A 25786-nucleotide genomic window follows, 5' to 3' on the forward strand; every position below is an offset into this window, starting at 1 on the left:
AGGTTAGTTTATTTATTTATTTATTTATTTATTTATTTATTTATTTATTTATGTTATTATTGTTCCATTTCCCCTCTTTTTTCCATTATTAGATACAGGAGAGAGATCCCTGATTTAAAATGTGTTTCCTTTTTGACCATAACCAATAATAGCCAACCACTCTAGAGGATAACAAACATAACACATCAAATGACCAAACCCAGCCATCCCACCTTTTGGAAACAGGAGAGTCATATTCTTGAAATTTCTTGTCTGGAGACAGAGGTATCTTTTGGGTTTCCTATGAAAACTGGGATATTGGCCAAATCCTGGTAAGGCTGGCTGTATCTTATTCTGTTTCTGTTGCCTGTCCAGTCTGTGTGCTGTTCCATCTCTGTGATAGCCAGTCTCTGTGTTCTCTGTCCAGTCTGTGTATGATCAACCGGTTGAACTAGCCCTTTAGAAATTGATTTGCATGGCTATTTTAGAAAGGTCGGTGACTGGCATAGCCTGTGAGCGTGAATCACACGGGCTCTTTGCTCTGTGAAGACACTCATGTCTCAGCTGATAAGAGTTTTTCCCTTGGAAAATATACTTGTTATAAAGTTTTGTTGATATCCATATTTTTTCATTCCCTGCAGATGCATAAGCATAACCACATCCCATCTTAAAACTACTGCAGGTTTCCATTCTAACATCAACACATCCTTACAGTATGTTGGTTGACTTAGTTCCTCAGCCTTTTTTTTTTTTTTTTGATAACCAGTGTCTTACAGCTACTGTTATTCCTTTTTTCACCAATATTAAGAGAATTGAGAGTTAATGAAGCGTTATTCAGTCTTTTTGTACTTTTTTAAACTTTCTGTTTAATAAGCATCTCTTTTTAAGGTATAATTAGCTCTTTCTATAATTGCCTCTCCTGTGGGATTGTGTGGCATACCACTAATATTTTAGCATTGTCATTTTTAATTTGGACAGGTATCTGCAAAATTGCCATTATTTCTAATAAGTGGGTAATTACACAATCAGTCTTTTCAGAACTTAAAGCAATTGCCCACTGAAACCCCAAGTACCTATACATTGTATGGTGTATATACTATTGTTTTCCAAATTCTACAAAATAAAAATCATCAATTTGCCAGATGTCATTTCTTTTGTTATCCCTAGGGTTATTACCAGAAAGTAGCAGGGTTCAGTTATATTGAGAACATGCAGGACATTTTAATTTTTATTGTTTTTTTTTTGGCTTGTTGCCAGGTAATAGAATTTTTTTTCTTTAAACCTTTCCTATTAACATTATAGTTCTAATGAAATTTCATGGCTTCTTACATATTTCCTGTTAGAAACTGGGCAATTTCCTCATTTCCTCATGCCAGTGGACCTGGCAAACCTGTATAAGACCAAATATGAGTACTATATAATGGACAGTCTTCACTTCTGATGGCCTATTGCAATTATATAAATTACAAGTTAATCCTGAGTTATCAGGAACAAATTCAACAGTCTCTATGTGCTCAAGAAGTTACTACAAACTTTTTTGCCAATCCTCATTAATCACCCATGACATAATCTCAAATATAGTAAGAGGTACTACAATTTCAGCCAGATCTGTTCCTGACAGTTGGTGAAGCCTTATTCTATCTTTTATGATTGATTCAGAAATCTTTTCTACACATTTTCAATTTTTTACATTGTTGATAAGCTAAGAAAATCCATTCCATAATACAGTCTTCTGGTTTCACAATGAACTCAGTAGGAGAATGAGTTGAAGGCAAAATAACCAAAATACAATCAAGTTTGCTTTCAATATGATCTTGCTGTCTTTGCTCTATAAGAATTAACTTTTTCTACTCCAGCTGTTGGACATCTTGGACTGCTCAAATTTGAATCTCCTTGTAATGTTTGAAACAAATTACTTAACTTATAAATACTTAATCCTGTTGTAGGCCTCAGCCAGTTAATATCTCCCATCAGTATTTGAAAAACATTAGGTTGGAACCCCAGTGCAGGGGAATATGGTGAGGGGGGCAGTAAGGGGAATGTATGGGGGGAATACCCGTATGGGGGAGGGGAGGAGAGGGGATGGAGGTTTATGGACAGGAAACTGGGAAGGGGAATAACATTTGAAATGTATGTAAAGAAATATATCTAATAAAATTTTTTTTAAAAAAATGTTTGAAATTGGTTCCTACAGATCAAGGTCTGTTCCTTCAGTGGTCTAATTTTTTTGACTGACTTTTATAGCCCAAATAACTAAGAGAATCTCCTCTTAATATATAATTTTCTTGAGCAATCTGTAACCCATAGCATGGCAGAACTCTTTGTATTTCCTTAAACATTTTCCCTAAAGCATCTTCGTGAAAATCAGCCAACAAAATGTCATCCATGTAATGATAAATGATAGACTGGGGAAATTGCCTGCAAATTATTTCTAACGGTTGCTGCACAAAATATTGACATATAGTTGGACTATTTAATATTCCTTGTGAAAGTGCCTTCCAATTGTATCTCTTTATTGGACCATTGCTGTTTAGAGCATGTATTGCGAAAGTAAACTTCACTGTCTTACACATGGAAGGGTATTGTGAAAACACAATATTTCAAGTCAACTATGGATCATAATATAGGTAACAGAGAATATAGACAAAGTCCAGTCAGTAAAGGACCCACTGGTTGAATTACTTTATTCATTGTTCTTAAGTCTGCTGTCTTCCTTCGTTTTTCTGATTTTTTTTTTTTAAACAAGGGTATTTCCATTGGCTGGGAGACTCTTCTATACCTTGAGACTCCTGCTGCTCTTGTACCAGTTGTTCAAGTGTCTGCAATCTTTCTTTTGTTATGGGCCACTGATTTTGCCACCCAGGTGTTTGATAACAATTTTAGGTTCAAGACTGTTGGTATGTCAGCAGTGGCCCCTTGTATACATTTGGAAACTCAGTCCCTGTGATGTCACTGTGTTTCAACAATGGGCACAGGTTATGATTATTCTTAGTCACCTGTTATCAATACCTTCCCTAGGAGCATCTACCATATCATTCCTAATTTTCTTATTCGCTCTCCTGAGAAATGCAGGGATATTAATTTGAGTACCACATTATTGTGAAAGATCCCTTACCCATCAAGTTTTCGGTATGCCAGCTACATAAGGTCTTAACTTCCTTTGCCTTTCTGGTTCCACATAGTTAATCTATTGGACACTTTGTCTTAGTGATAATTTACCAATTCCAAGAGATGCATGCAAACCTTCTGAAGGGACCAATCTGGACTCCAAGACTTTGGGGAAAGTATACGAAGGTCAGCTCCAGTATCCCCCAAGCTTTCCATTTCAACACCATTCATGGACCATTAATTTGTGTCACTGACCATTAAGCACTGCTTTCCAGAACTTATTTTCCAGGACCCACAAAAGCCCCTGTTCTTTCTGCTGGAGTGACCTTGCCCTTGATGTATGGAAACAACTCCTGAGCAATTCTATTCCCTGCATAAAATTGCATCTCCTTTTTCACATGTGCCATAATTCTAATTTCTTCCTTGTTATCTGAATCTACTATGCCTGGATGCACAATAAATCCTTGAGAAATTAAGCTACGTCTTCCCAAGATTATTATCCCTACTGTCCCTAATGGTAAAGGACCATTAACACCAGTGGTTAACTTGTAACATCCAACTTTTGGGGATAGGGTAAGAGGTGTATCTGTGGCCAGACCAAAGCTGCACTTCATTCTGTAGCATGTATATGATCAGAAATACTTAGTTTTATTTTTCTTGTCTGCCTGGTACCTCCTGGTTGACCAAAGGCAGATAGCTCTTATCGTTTGCTGCAGGGTCTCAAGCTGACAGGCCGTTGGTTTGTTTCCTAATGGCAAGAGATTTCCTCGCATGTCTCTTTTGGATCCATGTTTGCCCTTTCCACAGTGGCTACAATACCCTGGAAACCTTGTTGTTTCGTAGCAGTCAGAATCTTCTTGTTCTCATCTACAAAAACCATGTTCTCTGTATCTGCTACTTTGAGCTCTGAATCTTTTAGCCTTATAATTTCTTTGGAAATGGCCAAAATCACCACACAGTTAAAGCATCAAGCATTTTCATTCGTGAGACTTTGAGCTATGGCTTGTCCTATCATATTGGCGTGAGACCTCTGAAACCAATACCAGTTGTCTCTCTTACCCAGTCATTCATCAGGGATCATCACACTTGCTTTCAATGGTTTGATTGCTCTCTTACTTTCAGTATTTGCACTTTCAACTGCCCAAATCTCTATCAATGACTTTCTGGTTTCAGCGTCTGACATGGCTCTCCCCCGGCTCCTTAGTCATATCCCAAGGTTTTAAAGCTACAACACAATAATGGTTAATTATGTATGATTTCATCAGATTGGGTTTGTTCTCATAGGCTAGTATAATGGCCCTTGATCAAGAAGTTATCGTTAGCAACATTTATCCCCCTTGCTATATTACGCTGTTCTATTTCCATGGCTTCTTGCCTCCACCATGACAACCGTTGTCAAGAAACATTCTTTGCTGTATTTCTAGGAAGTGAAGACCAAGGAAGACTATCAAAGAACAGCAACGTGTTGCATGGTATAGCAATGTAAGAGCATCCTCTCAACTGTTGTAGGGTTCCATTTATAGTCTAAACATCATGTTCCCTCTCAAGTGTCTGCTTTTTTTGCAAAATACAACATGCTCCCTCCTAAGACAGTTTCCAGAAAAACATCACATGAATCAACTGAGTTGTTAAAGAATATGGGAATTTCCACTTCAAATATGTAGACTGTAGTTTCTTTCCCTTGATTCTAAATTAATATTAGTGACAGGCTTAATGAATAGAACCAACTGTTAACCTGTGAGTAAGCTGCTCTGCAGTCTCAGTCAAGATGAAACTTCAGATGAGAACAACCCCAGCCACAGTATGATGGTGCCACATGTTCTAGCTGGACAGCCAGTAAAGCGTCTCTATATACGAAGAAAATGTGGCAACAAGAACACTTTTTAGTATGCAAACTTTTAAGTTTTATTTGAAATATTACAGGCCTGGGTTATACTCAAATATACAACCATTTTTCTTGTAATCTTTTTCTTTTTGTTAGAGGACTGTCTATTTTGAATGAGAGTAGCCTCAAGGTTGGCTTTAGTCAATACCAAATTAATTTATCATCATAAAGCAGAAGCCTATTAAATAGCCAAGTTTAGCTTTTGAGGTAGATTTTTTTTTTTAATCAGCTTGGCTATAAAGAAAATGTCAAGCACAGTATAAGTAGACTTTATAAAGCTGATGTTAGTAAGTAAATTCTTGTAAGCCACTATGACTAGGAATATTCCATTCTGTCACACATTTAAATGACCTAACTGATGCTAATAAGCAATGGAGTTTATGACCCATGCTTTTAAGTTTTATTCTAAATTTTAAAATACGTAAAATCAGTCCTGGGTAGGATTAGATTTGCTGCGAGGTAAATCTAGTCTCTACATAAAATCTGACTTTTAAGTCTACAGATGAAAAATTTCAATCTCTTGATTTCTGACAAGATTCAGATTTATCAGCATACAATTTGTATTATTAACTCTCACTACAAATGTATTTGAAATTCATAGATTTCCAAAATATCTAATCTCTAACGAGATATTCAACTTTGATTTATCCTTGCCCTCAAACTTCCAGAGATCTGCCTTAATAGAGGACATACAGGTATGAGACACTATAGCTAGGGAAAATAGATTTGGACTCAGTATATAAAGATAAAACACATGTTAATATACAATTATGCAGTATTTATTGTGTAAACACGTCTGCACCACTTAATTTTAAATTATATTTATTCTTTTTCATACGTTAGCACAGACAATTATTACTATTTACAAACTGAAAAACAACATAATAGATTTGGCTTTTTCCCCACAAAAACGGAAAAAGTCTTAGTAGAATTTTATTTATTTCATACCAGTTGGTTGTGGCCTATAGTTCTTTCAATTATGACACTGACAAAAAAAAGCAACAACAACTGATTAATACCTAAAGAAAACAAAGTTACAATAATACGGTAAAAGGAAGGGACAAATGCGCTGCAGAAGTCATTTTTAAAAAGAATTTTCAAACAGAAAATCCAATATAGTATAGTTTGTCCCTAAGAACATGGAGCCCACTAATAAATACAGCAGTTCCAAATATACAAAGTTATAACAAAATGATACAATATTTATTGAGTAGCAACAAATTAAAGATTGACATAATATATGTAACTTAAATTCCCCTCCCCTTGATGGAGTGGCTTCTTATTCCTTAGACATAGAAACTCAGTTCCTCAATAGAAATATGAAGTCTTCTCATTAAAGGCACATGCTCATCTGCAAAATGAATAAATAAATATATGAATAACACTTGTCTATAAACACATGGATATTATCCTTTGACTTGAAATTTTAATTATTCAAAATAATTTTATGCATTATATTGTAATAAACCCTCGCTTATATTCACAATAAAAATTTTCTCACAGAACATTAACAAATTATTTCAATGGGAATCAGACGATACAGTTTGTTGTTATTATTGTTTCTTTTACAGTTTCTGCAACAGACATGTTTTCCATAAACACATACACTGGGATGTCTGATCACTTTTTCTTAAGTACTTATAGGAATACGAATCTTCATCTTTATTCACTCCTCACTGGGCCATATAAAGTATCTCAAAATACTGCACCTCGAGTTCTTTCTTAAATCTAGTAGTGAGGCACTTACAAGTCACTGGAGTCATCTACAACATAAATGCAATAGGATCAGATCAGTCATTTATTCAAATGTCTGGGAACATTCTTCACTGACAAAATCAGTCTTTTTGTTTTTCCATGACCTAACTTGGCCCCAGCTATGATACCTTTTCCCATGTTGTACATTCAAAGCCTGAGAACAAGTGCACACTCACATAACACTACACACAGCTGGAGCTTTCAACTCTCCCTGACACATCCCACAGGATCTCATCTGGCTGTCTCGTGCATTTTTAAAAATAACTGCAACTCAAGCATCACTTCATCAATACACCCTTCTCATCTGCTACACTTCATTCAGTCGCCCTTTCTCAGGAAAACCAGGACGTTATTACATGAGGAAAAATAAACCAAGCTCTACTTCCTGGAGAAACAGCAGGTTACAAAGGCGGCCTGCTGGACTAGAGTCAGGGCCACAGGACACTGAGAGTACCTGGAGCGGAACACTGTGCCTATTAAGAGAGATCAACACTGAAGCCGGAACACCACTAGAATGGCACCAGTACTCGATTTAAAAGCTGTCGCATTAATTTTGAGTTGTCTTCTAATCCATATCATTATAATAATTTTTTATTTTTGACAGAATTAAGCTTTCCACTCGTTCTTTGTGCTCTAAAGTTGTTTTACTCTTCCAATAGTGAAGTGAATTATTGACATTCTCTCTCAAGATTTGTTTTTTCAGAAGAGTGGTAGGTTGTTTTAATGATAACATGCTACCTGATCTCCTGAGTTTTTCTGTCCAAAATAAGAGAAAATGCCACCCAGCATGTGAAACCTGGCATGTTCTTCCCAGGTTTGTAGCTCCTACAGAATAGAGTGGACAAGGAAGACAGCAACACTCTGTACAAATGGAAGAAGAGTCCTCTTCCTCCCTGGAAATGATATGTACTTTAAAACAAACAGACAACAAAACAAAATCCAACCAACCAAAAGGACAACAAAGAATCTGGGCGATAAAGGAGACCTTTATAACTGTTAACGCAGTAGAAGTAAGACACGATTGAAAAGTTACCACAACTGCTAGTACAGAGCCCAAGGTTCTTCAGACAGCAGGAAACAGAGAAAACCACAGGACTCCCCTTCCTTACTTTGGATCCATATTTAGAAAACTAATAGAATGGAGACACTTAGGTGAGGTATGGGACAGAATGGGCATGTTTATGATTTAGATGTAGCAAATAAATACTAAACAAACGGAATGAGATTGTAGCAGGATGAGAACTCTAGGTTATTTAAGTTCTCTTAGCCCCGATTTTCCTCCCTTGAACTATTTTACAATTACTTCAGCAGAGCAGTCTGCTAGCACTCCTAGTAAAGAGGGTGGTGGAGTGTCTATTTAGTCACTCCTGTGATAGTTCTACACGTCAGGTTCCCAAGACAAAATGAATTGTTCCCTCCTAGTGAGATGTGCATCAATTTCTGAGATAGTGACTACGCTGACTATGCAGTAAATGTTGAATATTGTTTCTGCTAATAGAATGCAGATTCATTTTTAATTTTTACACAATACAGTAGTAAAAGTGAGACATGATAACTCCCACCTACAATCTTGGCATTTGGGGAGCTAAGGACAATCTCTACAAGTTCAAGACCAGCTGTTTACATAGCAGTAATATATATGTGTGTGTTTGTGTGTGTGCACGCATGTATGTGTGTGTATATAACTTCACATATATTATATACATATACATAACACACATATATTAGTCTATACCACTAGAAATATATGGATATTATATATAAGTAGTATAGACTACATGTCCATATCCATATATATATATATATACATATATATACATATATATATATCCAATGGTACAGACTAGTATAATACACACACACACACACACACACACACACACACACACACACATATTCAATGGTACATTGGAAAACTATTACGGTTGTACAAAATCCTATGTATTAATCAGATGCTGCCTTAAATTGTATTGACATAATATTAAAATAACCCACCAGCAGTGTTTTCTTCCTCTTTGTTACTCTGTCTTTTGCTGGATGTTTCCACTTTAGCCTCTTCCCACTTCCTACTGTTCCCTCTGTGTTCAAGCCCTTCTGTAGGGCAAGCTGTCCAGTAGCTCCATTCATCTTTGTACAGATACAGATTAAGGAAGGAGAAGAGCTGAGAAACGTAGCCTCCTTCTTCCTGTCTCAGTGTTAAAGTCACTGCATTCAGTGGTGAGGACAGCTAGTAATGTACAGCAATAGAAGGAGCAGGCTTCACAGCGGACGCTGGCGACTGACAGCATGCGTTCTGTGCAGCCTGACTATGGTCATCAAATACTGGGCCATAAAGGGGAAATTAAAGTCAGCCGTCAAGGAAGGGACATAAAACTGTTGAAGTTTGGAATTTGTCATAGTATAAAAAGGATCAGATGCTGACTAGGATATTCTGATTTTTTTTCCCTTAGAACTATTGAAAATTTGATAGAAGTACTATAAAATGTTGCCCTAGGTTCTCAGTGGTAGTGTGTTTTATTAATATATGTGGAGATACCAACCTAAAAATTATTTAATAAGCTACCCTAGTAATATAAATTCTTAAGGATGATGTGCTAATGAAAGTAAATCTACTAAGTGTGACTTAGGTTAGATAATTTCATAAAATGCTTTCTTTTACTAAATCATTAGGAATTCTGTGAAAACATATTAAGTACATGGATAAGACATATATATGTTCTTTCTCTGAAATTCAGTCATCTCTGCTACTATAATATATTTGCAAGCAAAATCTGTGGCTTTATTTTTAATCTTTTTGCTTCTTTTATGCTTCTTCACACAGACTTGATTCTTGTGTTTGGTTTCTTAATATGCCTTTATTCTTCTAATTTTTTATTTTATTTTAAGGTTCTATCATTCCTTTTTCACTGTCCAACCTCAAAATCTTTCCATATAACACAGCTTGCTCTCTTTCAAATTCATTACTCTTTTCATTTATTGTTATACTTACATGTATATAAAAGTGAACACATATGCATTCCTGAAGGCACATATACAACCTGCTCAGTCTATGGATGGTGTACACACATACAACAGGGCTGACTGACTGCTGTTGGATAACCAATGGGGGTGTTCTTCTCTGAGGAAGACTATTTCTTCCACTCTCAGCACTCCTTAGTTGGCTGTAGTCTTTTGTGTAGGCTTCAGGCCTGAGGCCTTCCCTTCTCTGGTTTGGGATGCCTGCTGATGCTGACTTTGCTGAGCTCCTCTTAAGCAGTTATGTTGGTGAGAATTTGTGAATGTAGCTTTTGACATTTCTAAAACCAGTCTGACACAGAAGTCTTAATCCTTTTGCTCTTATAACCCTTACATTCAGAGTTGGAAACATAAACCTATATATGTGCCTATGTATGCACATAAGTATGTCCATTACAAAGCTGAGTGTATTACTAACAGTCTTACCAAAGAAAAAGCTCCACACATGAATTCTAGCAGCCAACCAAGAAATACCAACCTAGCATAAAACACAAATGCAGAGCTGAGGAGTTAGCTCAGAGGTGCTTCTGCAGCACAAATCTGCTAGACTGTGGATTTAATCTGCATCAACACACACACACACACACACACACACACACACACACAGGCACACACACACACATACACACGCACAGGCATGCCCACACACGCACACACACACACACACACGCACACACACACGCACACACACAGGCACGCACACACACAGGCACACACACACACAGGCACACATGCACACGCACACACACACACACACGCACGTACAGGCACAGGCACACATGCACACACACACACACACAGGCACATACGCACACGCACAGGCACGTGCATGCACACACTAAAGGATGATGAACACAGAAACAATTCCACTGCATTCTGCTACTTTGTGTCCCTAACTATCCACCTTTGTTTCTCATTTTAAAAACAAACATATGCCTCCAAAAGTAAATTAACATTGGTTCTGGAAACCTTAATAAAAATGTCAAATCCCAAGTTTACTACTTTTACATTTCTTTTTTCTCTTCTGTCTTGCTAGCCTTAATTCTATCTAACAGACCATTAACCACATGAAACTGGGCAATTTGCTTATCTGTGTTCACCCTATGAGGCCAGAGGTTGCTAGAATACCTGGGTACACAGCAAATGTTAATCATTGATCCTAATATCAGAATGATCATCAGTTTTCTCTGATCACTGGGACACTGATTACCCACAATTCCTTACAATAAACCTGGCTTCATCCTTGATGGCCATACTCACTCCTACAGCTTCAGTACAGCTTCACTGTGCTCCCATGATGGCGGTTACATTCAATTCCTACTGAGATACAAGCGAAGACTCAACTCTCAAGATGACTGCACTACCTTCTTGTTAAACTAAACCACTTTAATGTTACTGTGTCTTTCTCCTTAAACTAGAAAACTTAATTCTTAAATTTGTACAATATCCTTAGCTATCCTCTGATATCCTTAAATAGTACACGCAACTCTCATAATTGCAGGATCTAACTCATCTTTCTTCTCACTCGGGCTGCCTACAAAATCTACCAAGTAGTTTTTAAAATGGGTTGGAGCCCAGTCCTGATGGATCCATGTACAAAACCCTCCTCCACCTAAGGCTCAGGGAAAGTTGCAGAAGGAAAGGAGAAGAATAAGAGACAAAGGAAGGGGTCGGGGGTGGCTGTGAGAATGCATACCTACACCCACAAAGTCTTACCAATGTGACTACCCAAATGTGAGCTGAACAAAGGTGACACCAATGGCCATGCCAAACTGGATGGGGACAAGCCCTTGAGGCCTCAACCCTATATAAAAATCTACAGGCAACCGAGGAAAGCTGAGGGCAGAGAGGACGTCTTCCCAGCAAAGAGTACACCAGCTGGTTGTCTAGGAACGGATCCATTTTTTTCCTCTATGTTTCAAACTTGATGGCATATAATTACACATAATAGTCTCGGGAGCTTTTCTTTTTACTTCTGAAGCAACACCTTCACAACAACTAAACTTAAGGCGATTATCTTTGCCTGCGGTAAGCCCTTGATGAATCCCTGTATTAGACTTTATGGGAGAAAGACTGTAACGTGGCTTACACTTTGGAGGGCACAGTCAACCATGGTGGGGAAGGACGGCAGTAGGGAGGAGTGTGACAGTGAGGCTATTCACATTGTATCCATGGCCGGAAAACAGGAGCCGGATGAAACTGGAGCTGGATACTGAACTGGTAAGCCGCACTGACAGCATCCTATTTTCCTCAGCAAGGCTCAACTGGCTAATGTTGTAATGTACAAGCTTGAGTAAACACTGCTACCAGCTAAAACCAAGTATTCAAATGTGAACATACGGAGGATGACTCACGTTCAAACTACAACATATTTAACACAGATGAACTGATGCTCCAGCTGAGTTTCTCTTTGGAGGCAATCATGAACTGTAAATTTCATTTTACGTCTTTCCTTTTTGTGAATGTATACAGCAAACATCTTATACATACCTAGCATAATTAAATATAAAATGGTCATTGCAGATGATAATAATGATAGTTCTACGGCGTAACTCAACTCTAAAGCCTGTCTACTCAGCACTCTGACATGGCGCCCAAGGTCGACTTCTATTTCCCTAGTGTGTCTTTGGGCTCGTGCCACTGCCTGGCATTTTTCTTCTGATTCTAATATGAAGGTAAGCACGAATTACACACATTGACTATTAAAGGCAAGCTAACAAATTTAGCTGGCCCACACTTTAAAAAGAGACAGCCAAGGGGTTGGGGATTTGGCTCAGTGGTAGAGCGCTTGCCTAGGAAGCACAAGGTCCTGGGGTCCTGGGTTCGGTCCCCAGCCCCAAAAAAAAGAAAAAAAAAAAAGAGACAGTCAATAAAACCAGTCTTACACAAAAACAGTAGACTCTTGCTACTCCTCTTGTTAGTCCATCAGAACCAGATAAGAGCATCCATTGCTGAAGACAGCGCACATTCAAATCCATGATATAGAGACACCAAGCTAGAACTGAGCCACGTTTTCTCCCTGTTAGCTTTCTCGGGCTGGAAGGCACCATACAGACTACTGGCACTCTAACTACCAACTCTCAAAGAGGAATCACAAATTTGGCCTGAGAGTTTTATTTAATCAATAAGAGTTTCTGGGGGCATTGCTTGTGATTCAGCTATGTAGGAGATCTACATCCCAACAAGAGAGAAATCTTGGGATCTAGACAAAGGTAACGAAAGTTGAGCTATTCCATTCTACATCAATACAAAAAAGTAACCCTGCATGAACCTTAACAATTAAAATGACAGCCTGCACGGTATGGCCCCGGCTTTTAGACAGGACTTTAGGCCTCTACCAACAGAATGTATGCCTGGCATCCTAAACATAGCCAAACAAAATAAACAAAAGCCACATAGCTAAGAGCTTGGGAGCATAGGGCCCAGAGGGGATTCACTACTGTGGTTCAGATAAGTTGACTTGGAACCCACCACATTCTAAATATGTATACCCATAGACAAATGTTACTCTTATTCTTAATCATAGACACATCTCTCTGCAAGGAATGATAGTGAGTGCAGAATCAGGGCTGCCCCAGGTGTTAATACGTAGTAGTTGAAAGCTTAGCCCTAAGCAGGGCTTTTAAGCCACTCCAATGAAGCTCAGAAAACTTTTGAGAAGAGTAAGTGGAAGGAATACAATGGCTGGAAGTTAGACAGAAGGATGATGGGATGCTGTCTTCAGGCCATGGCAAGCCATGGCGAAGAGCAGCTTGAGTCTTCTTCACCGGGCCTTTATACCACTGCACCTGTAAATAGCCAGTCATGAACTGGGGCCTGACTCCTCCTAGCTGAGTTACTGCTACTAAACAACTCTGGTGACAGGAGAGTCCTGCATGCAGTTACGGACCTCACTGTGAGACCACAATGCTCACACATTGTGTTCACAAGTCCAGGTGAAACTCACTGCAGCTGATCCAAATCAAAAAGGCACGATTGTGGAAGAGAAACTTGTAACAAAGAGGGTGATAGGAACTCTAGGGAGAGGGAGACAAGGTAGGGGTGAGGTCAGGTAGAAGGTACTACATCCATATATGAAACTGTCAAAGGATAAATTTCAACAAGCAAAAGATTTCTGTGCCCTCTGATTTATATGATTCTAGATTCTACCTTGCCTTCGAAAGAAATCCTGTGTGCTCTTAGCCTATCTTTCCTACCTGCTGGGACCTTTGTTGCCTCTTCTCATTCCATTTTCACTGATACTAATTCATATACCCTTGTAATTCTGTCTGTCCAAACACCCCAGGAAAGGTTTGAATGTGTTGTGGGACTAGAGATCATAGCTATACTATGAAACAACAAACTTCTAGTCTTAACAGTTCCATCAGGAAGTATTATTTGCAAACCAAAAAAGTGAAATAAAATCATCTCAGATTGTAAAACTAAAAGCATGTTTACAAATGTTTCTCAAAAGCAAACATTGGCAAGCATATGCTTTGGTAATGCACACTGTAGGAATAAAACATGTCAGACATTAACACTGCGAAGAGAAAGCTCATGGTAGGGAATGTATAGCATTGTTTATATCCATTTCAGCAAAGCCTTATGAATGAAACCCATGGCTTGGGCAAAACAAAGAACACTAAGCAGAACCCAGTAAAGTCCACTAGACTAACGCCTGCAAAAATGATAGTGTACTTCAATTGTCTGGGCAAAGGTCTGCACCGTGACACTGTAGCAACTTACCTTCTAGGATGATTGGCATCAAACAATGTATTGTCATCATCCTCATCGTCTTGTTCTAAAGGTGTCAATTCCATGTTTTCTATGTTAGTATCCAAAACACCATATCTCCTAGTTTTGCGGTTTCTTCTTCTCATCCTAGTAAACCAACCAAATAAATAAATACAATTTGAATATAGCCTTTACTTTATATGTAACTGTAAACTAAAGAAATTAGTCTGTGTTTCCTATCAAGCACACCCTTGTAAAACTGATAAAATGCAGTCATATTAAAACAATCAATTTAGCATGAAGGATTGCTGGTAATTCATTAAATAAACTCATTCCTATATATTCATATGGCTTCAGCATTTCTCCTGAACCTCTGTGAACTAAAGTTGAGTGATATGTTATTTTTATTTGTGTGTATGTATATGTGTGAATATGTATAAGTGAATAACATGTGTGTGAATGCTACATAACCCAGAAGGAAGAGGGGGCCACATCCCTGCAGCATAGCTACAACTGGTTCTGAAATACCCCACATGGGTCCTGGAAACAACTCAATGTCCCGTGGGAGAACAGCAGTCATCTTAACTGCTGAGCCATCTCTCCAGCCCACAGGGCTACTTCTGCAAGCCTTCCTTCAGATGCTAACGCTTTCTGAAGCGCTCTGGTTCCAGCCTTTATCTCTTGTCCTTGATGTCTTCTTATTGACGGACACAACTACGTATTGCTATTACCACCCAAAAGCTGGGCACTGAACGTCCTAGACATACAATTAGATTTAGATTAGTGGCTCATAACCTAGACTACACATCAGAATCACCTGAGAGCTTTAAAATGATCATACTTGGGGCATGAATAACCCAAAAATTTCAGGAATAGAAACTCAGCATCACGAAGCTGGTGACTTCTGACTCAGAGATCCAAACTATGATGTTACATTTGATACCTGAGAATAAATAGTGTTAACACTATAGAGAGGCCATGCAGTGAGTGTTATACAAGGACTTGTTGGTGATTTGAAACAAAACAAAAAATATTTCAGCAAGTGATCACAAGTAAAATTTATTTTACTTAAATTATAATTTACTCAGCTTAACATATTAACTGATATTTAGAATATTCAATTCAGTTCCAATGACAGAGTAATAAGAGCTCCCTCAAAAGTAACTGACAACCCTAAAAGACAAGTGCCTGTATATTTATGCATAGATGCACACAATAAAATCAAGTGTTTGCACCATATTAACCAATAGACACTATATTAGGTTTTTGAGTATAAAATGTCTATCCTCAGCTATCAAAGTTTGTGAGCTATTACTACATCTGCAGAAAATATGATTTCCACAAGTCATTTCTTATAGACTTATCTTTATATCTACCTGAAGGTGATGAAGTAATAAACTAGTTTCAGAACAATATTTAACATAATAAAGGCTTTAACTAGAAAGAACAAGACAGTGTAAAGTGTAAAGTAGCATTATATAGTAAGAAATTACATGCTTAAACTAGCAAATGACAATGAAAAATGTGTTGATGTATAAATCAACACACAGATATTTGCCCACATTCTCCCCAGTCATATAAAACACAATCTGAAGTTTTTGCTTCTATTTGGGTTTTATAGGCCAATATGATTTCTGTCACATATCTGTCTTAATATTTTGTATTGCTTATAATCCTTAAAAATTCTTTTGTCTAGGACTTTATAAGAACTTGCTGGCAGATGGGATTTAACTTGTTTACTAAGCTAAATATAGACTTCTTAAAGTACTTCACAGAAAAGCTATCAACATTACTATGGAAAGAAGAAAAAAATGAAGGGAAGAAATAGCCACTATTGGTCCCTTTCACTTAAGGATTGGTAACTGAGGCGCTCCTTAAATATCTGTGATGCTTCACATGCGCTCACACAGCAGCTGACACGAGCACAGACTGTGGATACAGACAGTTCTACCAGAGCCTCTTTCTCCTTGGCAATTCTTTCAGTGGGTTTTCTAAATCACATGACTTCTAGCCTAGAGTTTTAGTCAAAGAGGATCTTGATGTCATGTGAACTATCTTGGGTAACAACTTACCACTCCCATGTAGAACAAATGAGCAGCATGCTAGGACCCTGGGTTAACTCGGCTAATGCTTTAACTGTGGTAAGTCATCACAAGTTCAGTGATGTCTCAATCTCAGCAAACAGGTAAAGCAGCTAACATCATATGCCATTCCCAGGTATGATACAAACACCAGGGTGCACTGACAGGAACTCAGCGTGTATATAATCTGGGCATATTCTCTCTGTAGTTTACACTGTAGATGTATTCAGTAACATGTAAATACTATCTTTCAAACATCTCTTAAAAACAAGAGCCTATTCATACAAGAGAGAATAATTAAGTGCTAAATAATAATAGTGTGAGATGCAGCTAGATTAATGTAAATTTACCAATTAATATATGTATTAACTCATATGAAAATTAAATAAAACTTAAAGGTCTTATATTAATAGAATAACTTGAAATGTCATTTATCTAAAAATGTCTTTCCTCACTCTAGTGGTTTATTCAATGATGCTCACATGGTCATGACAGCTACTGTTAACACCCACGCTTCTTAACTGGCCTGCCCAGGGACCCTGCAACAAACAGGATATGTCATCGCTAGTTGCCAAGATGTGACACATTTCCACGACACTTATCCACTGACCATGAGTCATATCCCCTCCCTATGTGCATGTGCTATATCCCCTTATAAAAAGCCAGTGCCTCCTCTCCCTACTCTCTTCCCTCCTCCCCCTCACCCACAGGCAGTGTCAGTACACCTCCATCCCCCCATAAACCTGTCACGAGCGATCTGCTGTATGGGCTGACTTTTTCCATCGGTAGCTTAGATGCTAAGAGTTATACCACATAAAAATATCAACTGCTATATAAACAGTACTACATGTAGTGGTATTTCTAAAGGAAAATTAAAAAAACAGAAAACTATAAAACCATTGTGATGGCCTAATGAACTATTTAAAATGTTAAGTATAAGATATAGATTTTAATAAAGAAAAATATTAAGGTAAAAATGCTATTTTTAACTTTTACTATCCAGTTTACATTACTTTTCAATCAAAATCTAAATGAGGCTTTAAAACCACTTATATTCTTTGCTCTCATACAGATAAATGTGCTAATAATTATATATTCACTAATATGCATACTTTTCAATTTGGCATAAAAAACATATTGTAACACAAAGTTATATTTTGTGCCTCATGAATATTAGGAATACTACCTAAAATAAGCAGAGGAGTATGGAGTACTGAACTGGCAGAAAAAGACAGTAAAACAGTAATCCATACTCAGGCACAGTTAATCACAGCATAAGCCATTCAAATGGATGTCTTAACATAAATGCAGATTTCTTAATGTTTCACTAAATATATCCAGTTCAGTCAGAACTCTCTTTGTTTCAATAATATGCATCAGTCATTTATTACTGAAGTAAGCTTGATAAAATTTTATGTGAAAACATTTGATGCCACATAAAATAAACACAACAGAATAAAACTCCATTTCACTTTACCACTCAGTGGAGATGAGAACACCTGACTTGGTTCACAAATGTGTTCCTTTTCATTTTCTTCTAATGGAATATGTGTCAGGACTGTATTAAGTATGACCTAATATAACTAGCTGAAACTCTGTTTCATAGTACATTCAAGCTGGAGTGAGGAATATGCAAATCACTCCTCGAGGTGGTCCACAGCTGCCTACACCTCAACTGGCCAAAGGTGGGGTCAGGAGGGGTTGGAGGGCACAGCCTGGCTCGGTTAGACACTGAACTGGAGGAGGCCATCTGCTACATGCCACCATGTCTCAGACGAACATAAACCAATAACCAACCAAACGCAGAAAAAGAGAATTCATCAAACAGGGAATTGATGAAAAAGCAAGATACTCTAAATAAGGAGAAAAGGACCAAGGAGGAGCGATGCTGCCAAGGCCAACCAAGCACATCCTGTTGTGTGCACCGCTGACAGAAAGCTGTGAGGATGCATGCAAGGGGACCAAGTACTAACAAACTGCCCTCTGTGCGACTATGCTCAATTAACTCAGCCTGCTGCAGTTAGAAGCCAGGCTATGAGAAGGAAATGAAAGATGAGGAGACGACCGGGGTATGTCAGATAAGAGCAGGCATGTGCAGGGTGGGCTGCCATAGATAAAAGCTCTCAGGAGCCCTGCCCACGTTACTCCTACTGAGTGTTAGATAATCCTCGCTGTCTTCTGGTTCTTTGCTTTCCGAATTCCTTCAAATGTTCCTTCTCTATTGCTCCTTTCCCAGTGCTGGCATTTAAACACAACTCAACAGATTATTCTTGAATGCACATCTTTTTATAAAGTAATCCAGAACTTCTCTCTGCCTGTAGGAAGCACAGCTTGGAGTGAGCACTGTAGAAACCAGACTGTCAATTACATGGGTCTATTTTCTTCAACAGAAGGGGCTGAATGAAGCCTGGTCTTCTGGGATGCAGAGTGGAAGTGGTCAAAGAACCATGCTATCCGATTCTACCAGGAGTAGCCTCCACCTCAATTCCCCATAGCCCAGTGTAGTTCAGGCTTTGTCTCAGTGACTGGAACCCATCCTCATGAAAGAGGTCCTATGTACTTTGCATCCTCAATAATAAAATCTACCCTTAGGCTTATTATAGCTCTGTCCGCCAATAAATCTCATTCCTATTATAAAGGTCATGAGGACTTTGCTAGGGAGTTTCTATGCAGCAAGGCCTAAGGCTTTGCTGTGATAACTGCCACATTTGGAAACCTCTTCCAAAGTTTCACTGTGTATAAATATGTAAGATTAAACCAGAATAAACTCTGGAAGTTAACTGAGAGGCTGAACTGACATTTTCACTTTGTCTAGATCATCTCCCTGACACATGAATAGACAGTTATGATTACTAACAGTAGCACGCACTAACAGTAATGCTGAGAGTAATAAACAGCTGAGACATGAAATGCTCGAAAGGTTTTTACAGTGCACACCTGCAACCCCAGTGCTAAGGGGATGAAAGAAGGAAGATCAGGTGACCAATTTCAGCATCTACTACACAGGGAATTTGAGACCAGCCTGAGCTACATGAGATAAAACACTGTCTGAAAAAGAGAAAGAAACTCTCAAAAGTATTCTGTATAATTATAGGAAAAAAGAGGTAGATTTTCAGATCACATGGAAAAATAAGGAAAACAATAACCATTATCTCCCTCAAAACCCAGTAATGGCTGTTACCTGGCAGAATCTGTGCTATCTGTTTTAGGTGGATCCTTAACTAGTCCCCACAGTTAGCCTTAACTAGTCCTCACAGTTAGCCTTAACTAGTCCTCACAGTTAGATACCTTCACTTAACTAGTCCTCACAGTCAGATACCTTCACTTCCTGACTCACAGATCCGAGCTGAACTTTGAGGACAGCATGGAACTTGCACATAAGTTGGGAATAAACAGCACATGGGGCTGTGTGGTGTCTTTTCTGTTCTCCTAGCCAGGTGCCGTTCGGTGTAGCCTGTTAGGAAGGCAGCCTCCTTGCTGCCCAAATCCTCACTATGTTCTGCTTTGTTCTGTTTCCTTTGACTGCTTGATATCTCAAAACTCTAGTAAATTCCATCATGTAGCCAGTCTTGTCTAGTCTGTCTTCCCTCCTTCCTCCCTCCCCCCCTCCCTCCCTCCCTCCCCTCCTCCACGTTTTGTAGGGAGAGAAGGGCGAGAAAGGATATTTCTGCTGAGAAGCTCAATGAAATACCTACTATTTTTCCTAGGAGAGTACTTACATTCTCAAGTCAGCTTTTTTTTTTTTTTTCCCGGAGCTGGGGACCGAACCCAGGGCCTTGCGCTTGCTAGGCAAGTGCTCTACCACTGAGCTAAATCCCCAGCCCCGCAGAGTACTTACATTCTCGGTCTGCTTAGGCCTACTTAAATACTTTGCTAAATATTTGGGTGTAAGCACTGTGCTCCTTCCTATAGGAAATGTGTTAAGTAAAATAGCCACTCTTCTCTGGGTTTTCTTAATCTTCTCCAGCAATTTCATTACACACTGATGACTGACAGGCTACACTGTCTCATCACTGACATCACCACTCCTGGTCATATTTGACATCTTGAGGGAAGGCCACACAGCATAGTGCACACTGCCTAATTTCACAGTTTGCATAAACATTCAGGAAAGTTTCATCCCTCAGAAAAGTAGCTTTTTGAGGAGTCATACTTGTTAAATATCCGTTAATGCACTTCCACCTCCCTTGATACAAAACCAGAGCACAAAGGACACTTTCAAAGGCTATCTAAGCAACTGGACGCTTTAAAAATGGAGAACTTCTCATCTTACCTACTGCTAGTTCTTATTACAAGGCCTAATACTGACAGGCACTGAGCAATCCTTACTAAATTAATGGCAGTGACTAATAGATATAAATAGCTATGCAGGCTTTCTATCTTTGTCACTGTCTAAACTGAATTTCCATCAATGACTTAATTTTATAATTAGTGGTAAAACTCATTCAGTAAGTCACAATTTTAAGGAAGCAGATAAGAAGCTGGGCGTGGCAGCAAACAGTTTAATTCCACTGCAGACAGAGGTGGGTACCTCTCTCAGTTTAACACTGCCTTGCTCTCCACACCAAGTACTAGGCCATCTGGGTGGCATAGTGAGAATCCAAATACATATAGATAGATAGGTAGTTAGGTAAGCAGACAGATGGCAGACAGACAAAGAAATAGAAATAAAAAGGAATCAGATAAACAAGACAATGTATACCAGTTAGTAGTTGGTTTAAAATACAGTCATTTTCAGACTCTATCTAGCGAACCAAGAAAATCTTTGAAGGGTGGAATGTCGGGTTAACATAGCACACAAAATTAATTTATTTTCAGTTTAATACAGTAATGAATATCAATAAATACTAAAGTTCTCTTACTTTTTCAATTTGCAAAGTTTTAAAAAGTAAACATTCAACAAAACGCGTATTTTACACAGAAACATTACCAATTTCATTTTTTTTTTTCATAAATCGGCTGGCCATTTTCACGTACACTATCACCCTAAATAAAATGTATCTGTTAAAAGAGACGCTAGCCACAGGATACGTTAGGTTCAGGCAGACCTGGACTTGGGCAGGTCCCAAGTGCGTGCTCCAGATAAACCACTGAGCCTTGTTCAGGCGCAACTGATATTCAGAAGAATATCACCTACTCTGAGGATGTTTGCAGGAATTAAATAGAAAATGTACTCCTATTCTGACATGGCAGCTGACACACATCAGTCGGTGATTAATACTGACTGTTTATACACACGTAGGTAAAATCAATCAGCGATTAGTACTGACTGTTTATTCACACGCAGGTAAAATCAATCGGCGATTAGTACTGACTGGTTTATGCACAGGCAGGTAGAATCGCAATAGTCTTAGTTACAAAGTCAGATTCTTTGAAGGAAGCCTTGTATTACTTTTCAAGGTTCTAGTAAATGGTTAAAATTATATTAATGCTCTGCAGTTTCTGTATGCTAAGTAGTAACAGAACACAGACATAATTTTTATATCTGTTTTTAATTGCTGTCAATATCTGTACATGCATATTGCCCCTATCACCCAAAGAAGGCAAGATGGGAAGGTACGACGGACCACTAGCAATGGACTGCATTTATTTATCTGTGGACGGTTTGATGAATGTCCCTGTGCTCTTTATGTGAGCGCCGTGGGGGCAGTAATGCCGATTTATTTCAAAATGGTACTGGGATTGCCCAGTGTGGGCAGCTGAACAAATATTGACAGGCTGAGTGAGGACGATCAATGCAGAGTTTGGTGACACCACTTCAAAGAGTTCTTTATCTCTATTTCATAGAGTCCCATGACTGGAGAAGTCAAGGAGCTTCCCAAGGAAGGGAAAGTAGAAGCATCACAATGAATAAACACGACACAGCATGACAGAAAAAACAAAAAAGAATGCTTAAGACAAGAACAATTAATCATAAATTTATGATAGAAACTTTTTTTAATATATAATCAACATATACCCTTAAAATTATAATAACCCTCTATGGTTGTTTCCGGTCTTACACAGTTTACTATAGGAAGAAAGTCCTACAAAGAAGAAAGAAATTCTGTTGTGATTGAGTATTTCTTTGTTCCATCAGCAAGTAGCAATACCGTTTAAGTTTCTAATCCTCACCACTCACCTAAAGCGTGAACTGAGGCCAACCCTTCAAGCAACGTTATTCTCTCTAAACACTGCACAGAGCTAGCAAGGCTAGCAATGGGCGTACAGTAAAGAACAGAGCAGACAAGATGCATTTTCAGAGAGAGGCTGTGTCCTTGTGTGAAGTTTAATTTGCTCCTACAGTACTCCAGCGATGTATTCAAGTTCCTCTACAGAAAGAATGTCACTGCTTGGAGGAATTCTATACTGCCAAAATAAGTTATTTCTACCCAAGTATTTGTGATGCTGAGTTAGATTAAGACAAAACATTTTCAAAGTCTCGTAGAGTTTGATATAATAAAATTTCCCAATGAAAATAACCAGTTTGTCCCCATGTCATCGGTTATGGAAATGGTTCGGGAACGGACTCCTCGGCACAAATAAGCCTCTCTGGTTCTCTGTCACACATATTTTGGGAAAGGTTCCAGAGTGAGCAACCACCATAATGAGGATAAAAAGCACAATCTGGAAGGAAAGAGGAAGAGTTCTGGATATAACCAGATTTAGTCAGCATCAATCAAGCTTTGGATGTTAGACAGCCCACTAAATGTAGAACTTGGAGTACACCAACGGGTTAGACGCTGCCTGAAGTACGCAGTTTTTATCAGCAACAGTGCTAAATCTGGCTCTTCTCATACCGCAGGATACGGAATCATCCGAGAATCAGAAAAGGAGAGTCCTTTCAAGATGTACTGAAAGGAACACAGAGAGGAGACAGCAGTGACCATTTTTACAGAAGATGCCAAGTAAGGGGGAACAAAATAAAAACACAAGAACAAGCAGCACGTCAAGGAAATGGTCAGTATAGCCATGCTTTCTTTAAAGGATAACATGGTTCTGACAGGAATTATGCACAGTATTAAATAAAAACTGCATAGTAAAAATGATTTAATTCTCCGCTAAGATTTCTTAAGTCTCACTTTGGTGGTCATAAGCTTTTAATAACTTCTGAATACTAACTTCCCAGTGACAAAGTGACAAAGTTTTCTGAACTTTGTAAATCAACAGTTTCAAGCTCAATGACACTGTTTATATGAGGCACTTTTAAGTGCTTCAAATTCCTTTCCATTCTTAAAACTTATTAAAGAATCCGGGAGGCTATGTAGATTCTAACCTGTCAACAAGATCTGAACGAAGAAAACACTTGATTTAAAACCTTAACCCTTAAGTTAGCTGTTCTTAAAACCAAAAACAGTGAAAAGAATGACTTTTTTCCTTCAAAAATCTATTTAACAGTTGGCCTAAACCATGTATTAAAAAAAAAAAAAAAAAAAAAAAAAACGGAAAAGAAAAAGAAACCCTAGATTGTCAAATTTGTGTATGCATCCAATGATTTGTAATATTTGGTTAATGGATATAAAGAAAATCCACCTGCAAAAACATATCACCTTAGCAAAGAAGGGATCAATTTACTACACACTTTTCTGATTCTTCTTTAAGAATATATACAACACTAACTGGACAGGACGGACTTCCTTGCTATCAGTTTCAATGTAGAATTTCAAACCTTACCAGTAAAGAGTTTGTATTTTATACACTTGTAAGATAATGTATTATTTGGAAAACAAATGTAAAACTGTAGCTAATGAAGATGTGTAAAAGGAACAAATTCTGTAAGATTCTTTGGATTACATAGTCAGAAACACTGTAGCTTTTTAATCAACCACTCGAGACAAGTCATGTTGGTTTTCCATTCACAAACACCTTTTAAAAACACTAAATTCTGTTTTGAGGATTTAAAGACATATTAACTAATGCAGTGTGTAGCAATGGGGAAAGTGTGAAGTAATTTGGAAAACAGGAAATAAATAAACCAGTACAAATCTCACAAAATACCATCTGTTCTTACTTTAGGGAAAGGAAAAACCATTAGCTTTTCCACAGCTGTTCTCTTGGCTAGCCCCTTCTGGTGGGGTCTTCTCTATTTGATACCTCTCCAGAGATGTAGTACCCAATTAATTGAGTACAAGTTACTTAGGGATAGATCAAGGGCTCCAGCTAAGAAACACAACTGGTAAGTTTTGCAGAAGTGAAAGGTCCGTTAGGTCTTTCTGGTTTTACTTTCGTGGTACCCTGACTGACAAATAGGAGTGCATTCTAACAGGCGACAGCACTGACAGGTGAGTTACACCAAGTGCAGAGTAGTAAGTAAAGTATCGCACAGCAGTGTTGTCAAAATTCCAGGGGATGGGAGAGCACTTCCACTTCAGGGTATATTAAGGCAGAGGCAAGTCTCAGAGGGCAAGATGCTGGAGGTAGGTTACTGATTTACAGATGAAAGGCAACAGCTGGTGTCACCTGCTAAGGTAGCACAGGCCATTAAGACAGCCAACCAGAAGGTCTTAGATTCCAGCCCCTGACGCTGGGGACTGGGGACGGGAGAAGTGGGTGAGTGAAGCCCAGGTTACAAACATTCTCCCTGCTTCACACAGCAGGCCTCCTGTCAGCCAGCTCTAGGCCGCAGGGGATGCCCATCGAGGCTATGCCTCACCTGACGGTCCTGACCACGAAGTACACCAGCACCGCGGCGCTCACCACCACCAACACGGTCAGGGCCCTTTGGGTCATGGGCTTGTCGCTAGGATTGGGACTCACGGCCAGGCTGCCACCCAGAGAGCTTTCTCCGGCCTTCCCTTCAGGACCGTCCGCCTCGGACGCCGCCCCGGGAATGCTGCCATTGCGGCTCTCCGCGCCTCGCGGCCCGGCGCCTTCAGACTGAGCGTGGCCTCGCGGCTGGGCCGCGGTGGGTCCGGGAGGCAGCGGCGACAACGTACGCGGCCCGGGTTCGAGAGGTTTGGACTCCTGCACCGCCCTGGGCACAGTCGACGGTAGCACCCCGGACCGGTTCAGCGCGGGCAGCAACAGCAGCACGAAAGCCGAGGCCAGGAAGTGGCAAGGCCCGGAGCAGCCGCGCCGGGTCGGCATGGTCTCCACGCCGGCCTCTCAGCACGCCGCAGCCGCCGGGCCGGCCTCCCGGTCCGCAGCGCCGACCATGGGCGCGCCGGAACCGCAGGGCCCACTCTCCGGCGGAGAGCAGGTGGCTGAGACTGCGCCGGGCGGCTTCGGCGGCGGCGGCAGCGGGGGCCTGCGGGGACAACCGGAAGTTCGT

General features: G+C 39.3%; 1 protein-coding gene across 2 annotated transcripts; it reads right to left on the reverse strand.

Moving 5' to 3' along the window:
- Nucleotides 1-5777: 5777 nt before the first annotated feature.
- Nucleotides 5778-25786, reverse strand: Fam174a (family with sequence similarity 174 member A). Of its 2 annotated transcripts, XM_032901700.1 has the most exons (3): nt 25169-25782; nt 14468-14602; nt 5778-6323 (listed from the first exon to the last, which is right to left on the reverse strand). In XM_032901700.1, exons 1-3 carry the CDS (start codon nt 25600-25602, stop codon nt 6320-6322), a joined length of 573 nt encoding a protein of 190 aa, XP_032757591.1. In that variant the 5' UTR covers nt 25603-25782; the 3' UTR covers nt 5778-6319. The 2 variants fall into 2 exon arrangements, with proteins under 2 accessions (XP_032757591.1, XP_032757592.1); XM_032901701.1 differs by lacking the exon at nt 5778-6323 and having other exon boundaries at nt 14464-14602; nt 25169-25786.

The sequence above is a fragment of the Rattus rattus genome, chromosome 4 (genome assembly GCF_011064425.1).
Source record: "Rattus rattus isolate New Zealand chromosome 4, Rrattus_CSIRO_v1, whole genome shotgun sequence".
Taxonomy (NCBI): domain Eukaryota; kingdom Metazoa; phylum Chordata; class Mammalia; order Rodentia; family Muridae; genus Rattus; species Rattus rattus.

Excerpts from the sequence above, each read along its gene's own strand:
- Fam174a (XM_032901700.1), bottom strand. The coding sequence starts at position 25,602 with ATGCCGACCCGGCGCGGCTGCTCCGGGCCTTGCCACTTCCTGGCCTCG. Across the intron at positions 14,603-25,168 it reads TTCGTGGTCAGGACCGTCAG|GATGAGAAGAAGAAACCGCA; the intron begins GTGAGGCATAGC and ends TTGGTTTACTAG.